General features: G+C 35.1%; 1 protein-coding gene across 1 annotated transcript; it reads right to left on the bottom strand.

Moving 5' to 3' along the window:
• Positions 1–986: 986 nt before the first annotated feature.
• On the bottom strand, positions 987–5,446 carry LOC131874781 (ankyrin repeat-containing protein NPR4-like). Its single transcript, XM_059218704.1, has 3 exons — positions 4,903–5,446; positions 1,950–2,449; positions 987–1,836 (listed from the first exon to the last, which is right to left on the bottom strand). The coding sequence occupies exons 1-3, from the start codon at positions 5,390–5,392 to the stop codon at positions 1,120–1,122; spliced, it is 1,707 nt and encodes a 568-aa protein (XP_059074687.1). The 5' UTR covers positions 5,393–5,446; the 3' UTR covers positions 987–1,119.
• Positions 5,447–6,998: the final 1,552 nt, after the last annotated feature.

A 6,998-nucleotide genomic window follows, 5' to 3' on the forward strand; every position in this document is an offset into this window, starting at 1 on the left:
TATTGGGGAGCCTTACACTAGTTGTTGCAAATGCAAGTACCAAATGCAGATCCATTTAATGCATGAAGCTGTGAAATGATATTTGGAAGGATGTACACTTGAGTGTCTAAGAAGTTTACAATTGATTGTTTTTATGTCATGTAATGCACCAATAGTTGTGCATATGTAATTGTAATTAGAGTACATTTGTACTCTTAAGCCACTTACATAAAGTGGCAAATGTAAACATTAAGTTTTTACAAAAATAAAAAGTGTTTATTATTTGTACAAGATGTTTTGTATTAAAATAGGAAATGTACCAGTAGTTGTTTATTTTTTTACTTTTTTGGTTTTCAACTAGTAATTCATTTGTGAACATGTATTGGTGTTAAAATAAATATTTACTGGTATTTTTTTATTTATGTACTGACCATTTTTTTTTTAATGTTTTTGGGGGTCAACATGGTATTAAAGTGACGATTATTGGAACTATTTCAGCTATTGGTACTCTTCCCCTAGACAATCTCAAGATAAATGAATATTCCCTCCACTATGATAACCCTACCATGCTTATTCATTGCATCCTTTCATAACCTTGTACAAATCCTTTTAGCTTCCTCTCATCATTCACATGACATCTTAAACAAACTAGTTCTAATACTAGATGAAGGAATATGAGACAAAAATAAGTTGACAATAATGATTTCATATTCACAGATTAATCAAATATACAAATATGCTAATTATGATAATAATAAAAAAGACAGATACATAAATTGTAGACAAACATTCACACAATATAATTACATTCACTTATATTTCAATTATGTCATTTATAACATATATAAAGAATAGAATTAGATAAAAACATCCAAAACAAAACGAGCTACATGAATTCTATACCTTTTGGAATCATTTTGTAAAAAGTTTCGGACCCCTTCAAAACCTATCTTTACCTTAATCAAAAACATATATAAAAAATAAATCAAATAACACAAACAAATCAAACTCACTCAATAAACATTAATACTAGGATTCTTGAAATAGATCTTAGTACATGAACCTTGTACTAGCTCAAAGCTTTTTGAAGATATCTACTATGTAATCATCCATATATATGATACACTGTACGAAATACTGTTAACTGCATATCTGGTTAAATCCTGGATTTGATTTCATCTTCAGCTTCTTCCAAAGATTGATTCCATAGATCTTCTTTCGAAGCCAACACCATGAAGGATGAATTAAACCAAAGAAGAATACCACCCAAGCTACCCAAGCGATGGAAATAAACACGGAGTATACAAGACCGATACCTTCCGCTAAGATATAGCGGTCACGTGGAAACAAGTGTGCTTTTCCTGCTATTGACATTGCCCTTATCCATACAGGAAGAAGGCACACCATTACCCACACCAGCACAGCCAACCACAGACACTTTGATGCCACCACCAAATGTATTGCTGCACCAAATGTTATTGATAATGATACCAGTGCTACCCATAACGCATTCGAACTGATCTCAGATATGACCGGATCTTCTACTTGGCTAGCAAAACATGCAAAATTAAGCAGGATCGCAGAACCAATAGAATAACAAAAGGCCAGTGCGTCAAATATCACAAACACCTTGAAGAGAATAGAGTTAATCAATATAGGGGCTGGTGGGCCCTGTCCTTTGGTTTCAATACCTCCTGGTAGAGTAAAAGCTGCAGCAAAAGCAACTGTTGCAATTAGGACTGCACTTACAGATATGATATCTGATTTCCAGGTTTCGGCCTTAATTGATAGGATGGTGCTTGAGTCCTCATCAATAATCTTCTTAAAAGCACCATGATTATGTAAATATCCTATAATCTGCAATAAGATCAGTTCATTTAACATTAAATTAATATTTTGCATGATTTTTCAAGATGTTTTGTATCTCAAATCATAAAAAATATAAGTATTCTTTTTATCAAATCACTTACACTCCTATAAAGTCGTCGGTCTTCATTCCCCTTCTGTAGCGCGATATCGAATGCCGTTTGCCCTTTGTTATCAATACAATTAATCAGTCTCTTTGACATTACCGAGGATATTATAGCTTTCAGCCTATCTCCTCCAACTCTCTCAAATATTTGAGGGGCATAATTCACTGCCAGATGCAAAGCAGTTCTGCCATCCTCGTCTACCATTTCTAGACAGTCGCTGCTGTATTTTAATATGACTTTCACTAAAGCTGCGTTCCCCTCTTTGACTGCAACGTGAAGTGCAGACTGCTTTTTCAGGTCAACTTTGTAACAAGAAAAATTATTTTCTCTTATAAGCATCTCTCCAATTAAGGGAAGTTTCTCCCGATCCCTTGAAAAGGATGGAATTATCCCAACAGGAAATTGAAACAATGCAGCCATATGCAACGGAGTTCTGTGAAAATTATCTACTTCTGTGGCAAGTTCAGGTTTGTGGCGTAAAAGCGCCCCAATTACATCTGTACAACCAGAAAAATAGAAATGAAATTCAGAGCAGACCTTGTACTTGTCTTTTAACAGTATTTGTATCAAAGTGGAATGATGACAGTTGTATTTTAATATAGTCCTTATTTTTCAATTCAAGCCCATATAAATTAAAGTTAAAATAAAGTAAGCAGCTACAGCTAAATTACTGGTATAGAGCTTTTAGAGTCTTGGGGTGGTATGCTCTGACGTGTTTTCAGAACTTTTGATTGTGATATTGTTAAATTGATCTTTGTTAATTTTGGTCGACATAGATTAAATTTCATCATTCCATCATTTCATCATTTTAAAAATAATTAAAATCTTTTCACAAACCTTACATATAAATTTTTTATATTACTTCAACTATAATTAAAATCTTTTCACAAACCTTATATATAAAATTTTTATATTACTTCAACTATTAAAAATGTTCATATTATATGTATTGCAAAAAAATTAAAAACTTATAGAAATCATAATACTAGGAAAAAAGAGGATTTCCTTGCAATGCAAATCAGATCTGCCCGGCCGCTTCCCCTTTGAATTCCAATTTGAGCATGCTAAAATGGCCGACCAAAACATACAGAGGATCGAACAAGAGCAAGGGCAAGAAACAGTACCAGAACAAGAAAAGGAGCGAGATCAAGAAACAGGACCAGCAAAACGAGGGAGAGGAAGGCCAAGAGGAGCGGACGAGGACGAGGAAGAGGACGAGGAAGAGAAGCAGGAAATCATGGCGACCAAGGGTAGGAGGATGAAGCGGCGGCGGGAGGAAGGGGAAGAGGAAGAGGAAGAGGACGAAGAGGAGGAGGAGGAGGAGGAGGAGGACTGAAAGTAGATTTTGCAATCAGAGAAACAGAGCTCGGATCAAATGAATGGAGAACTAAATGTTACCAGGCTCACAGAGAAACAGATCATGTGTTTCTAAACAAAACAGCGGCGGCTGTTTCCTTCGACATTTCTCACATAATCGCAATTCAAAGGGGTTTCTGCAAGAAAGGCGGGCGAAAGGGGGGTTGCTACCTGGAAAACGCCTCCAAACAGCTTCTGCAAGACTTGATGGAAGTCAGGCCAGTGAAAAGCTCTCAGAAAAATGGCAAGGACGATCTCCACAGCGCCATCTTGGTTATCAGTAAAATGCTTGACGCTTTCCTCACTAGAATTCGCTCTAAAGAAGATGCAGAAGAGGCATTTTTTTTCTATCAACAAAACCCTAAAGATACTCACACACTTCAGCTTTGCTTCTACGGATACAAGCTTTCAAACCCCCGACATATGCGCGAAGTGCCAGGGCTGGAGGAGATTGTGCAAAAGCATCTGGAGGTTTTGGTGCTAGGGTTACCGGATAATCCTGCGGCTGCCCTAGCCTGATGTAGCGACAATTCATTCCGATGATGAACGAGTTGGCGATGCCGCGAGAAATCCACCGCCGATGCTGGCGCCGCCTCCTGAAGACGCGCCCCTCGTTCCCCCCAGTGCTCGCCCCCGCCGTACTGCCGCTAGCAGAGTGGTGAAAAATTCAGATGATCAAACCCTAGCTGCGAAAGTGACGCCGGAAAAACGGAAGTCTGCAGAAGACATCACAATAGGTGTATCCGGATCCAAGAAGCAGAGGAAAAAGAAAGATAGATCTGGTGGTAGCGAAGGCGTTGGAGAAGGTGGAGGCGGAGATGATGGTGGCGCAGATGAGCGAGTTGCTCCTTCCCTAATTCTGGAAATTTTCACGGATTGCCCTACTCATGGGACGAGGAAATCCAGGCATTATCATGTTGCTCACGACTGTATTTGTGAGGCCAAGAATCAGATGCAGCAGTGCTTCGATTTCATCAATTTGGATCCGAACTTAAGACTTTATTTGAATGATTTTCAGTTGCCTCCCTGTTTTCGAGAGTGGAAGAACCGTTTGAATGGCCTGCCGTTAAATAGCTGAGTAAATTTGAGTTCTGACTGCATTGAGTCTAAGCATGCGATTCGACTGCATAAAAAATAGTCAAAACCTCCAATTTTTAAGTCAAAATTAATTTTGGGTGGAATTTTTTTGGTTTTCTTTTGTTGAATCCATATTCATTTGGCTTTTCGGTAGGTGTTTTCTGGTTTTCTTTTGTAAAATTTCATTGGCATTTCAGGAGGTGTTTTCTGGTTTTTTTTTGGTTGAATCCAAATTCATTTGGCAAATTGATCTTCCCTTGTAGGGGTATATATGAAAAGGTCACAGATGGGCAAATAATGTGCATTGCAATTAAAGAGACAATGATGCTTTGGTCATGGTGGATGATATCTTGTTTTCGATATTCCTATAAGAATGAAGTGATAGCATTTGAAAAAAAAAAAAAAAATACTAGCCAAAAAGAGGAACATTTCCATTTCACCTAAATTTCCAATTTTTTTTTTTTAAAAAAAACCTCTAATTTTGAAAATTAGATAAACCAAAAACTGAACAGCATACCTGCATTTACTTTAGAGACTGCAAGATGTAAAGGTGTTTGACCATCAGATCTTTTGTAATACTCCATGCTCATATCTGTCGTAGGACACAACAATTGAACGATCTTGACATGACCTCCCTCACAAGCTTTAAACAAAGCGCTTTCACCTTCTAGGTTGATCTCATTCTTCAAATCTTGGCAATCCGTCATTAAAATATTTACGACTTGCTCATTTCCTCCATATGCCGCTTCGTGCAACGCTGTGTTTCCCAACTTATTTTTAGCTTTTAAAAATGTCATCCCATACTCTTCATCGGCAAGTGAGCGTTGAAGCAAATTTTGAAGGATTTGCAGAGAGCCATCATAGGCTGCAATGTGCAGCGCCGTGTTTCCCCCTGGCGTTACCGCATTCGCAACTTTTCGCAGATCCCCAAACTCATTAAGCTCATGCACGTTGTCTGATTTGGCTGCTTCGTAGAGAGATCTGGCCATTCCTCCAGTTTGATCCATCAAGCTTGGGAACAAACACACCAAACTCAAGGTAAAAATGGTTTTCAATGGGAAGATCGTAACCTCTCTATTTATCATTCAAAGGAGCCACAATTTGGCAATGGCTATGCAGCGGACAGAATGGCCCGCCACATGCCATGCAGCCCACCATTACCCGTACGGTGACTTCTGAGAAAAGGACGGATCCCCGTGCGTTATTTCCTTCAATCCTACGGGAACTGTGCTCTTCCCACTCTGGTGACATTTTTAAATTGAAATCATTTATTTTAATATTTATTTATAGTTTTTTATTTTTTCTTTTTTTAAGTTATATTTGTAAAATAATAAATATAATAAATTTATATTTAATTATATATTTATTTATTAATGCATTATACTTTTATTACTTAATTAGTAAATTTGAACAAAAATGTTATAGTTTGAATTTAAGTTTTTATGTGTTTTGTTTTATGTTTGATTTTATTGAATTTAAGTTTTTATGTATTTTCTTTTATGTTTGATTTTATTTAAAAAATTTAAATACATTATTAATTATTAATTTAATTATAACATTATTTCAAACAAATTAATAAATAAAAAATAGAAAAAAATTAAAATAAATATAGATTAGATATTAAAATAATAGATTTTATTTAAAAACTTTAAATACATTATTAATTATTAATTTATTATAACTTATTATTTCAAACAAATTAATAAATTAAAATAGAAAAAATATTAAAACAAATATAACTTAAATATTAAAATAATAAGTTATTAAATATAAATTTATTATATTTATTATTTTACAAATATAACTTAAAAAATAAGAAAAATATAATAAATAAAAAACTTTAAATACATTATTAATTATTAATTTATTATTTTATAAATATAAAAAAAAACAAATAAATAATAAATAAATATTAAAATAAATTATTTCAATTTAAAAATATATTCATACATTTAAAAAAAACCTTTTCTCCACCCCCACAGACCTAGTAAAAAAATGAAAAAATGTCATGGGAGTGGGGAAGGAAATTTGGGCACAATTCTCGTAATTGAAAGAAATAATGACATGGGGATCCATCCTTTTCGCAGAAGTCACCGTACGGGGATGGTGGATGCATGGTATGGGGCGGGCCATTCTGTCCGCTGCATAGCCATTGCCCCACAAGATATCATCCACCATGACCAAAGCATGGTGGACGATATCTTGTTTAAAAATTACTAAGTATGAGTTCTGACTGCATTGAGTCTAAGCATGCGATTCGACTGCATAAAAAATAGTCAAAACCTCCAATTTTTAAGTCAAAATTAATTTTGGGTGGATTTTTTTTGGTTTTCTTTTGTTGAATCCATATTCATTTGGCTTTTCGGTAGGTGTTTTCTGGTTTTCTTTTGTAAAATTTCATTTGGCATTTCGGGAGGTGTTTTCTGGTTTTTTTTTTGGTTGAATCCAAATTCATTTGGCAAATTGATCTTCCCTTGTAGGGGTATATATGAAAAGGTCACAGATGGGCAAATAATGTGCATTGCAATTAAAGAGACAATGATGCTTTGGTCATGGTGGATGATATCTTGTTTTCAATTTATATATTAATATATGTAGGTATATCATGGAATA

Source organism: Cryptomeria japonica, chromosome 4 (genome assembly GCF_030272615.1).
Source record: "Cryptomeria japonica chromosome 4, Sugi_1.0, whole genome shotgun sequence".
Taxonomy (NCBI): domain Eukaryota; kingdom Viridiplantae; phylum Streptophyta; class Pinopsida; order Cupressales; family Cupressaceae; genus Cryptomeria; species Cryptomeria japonica.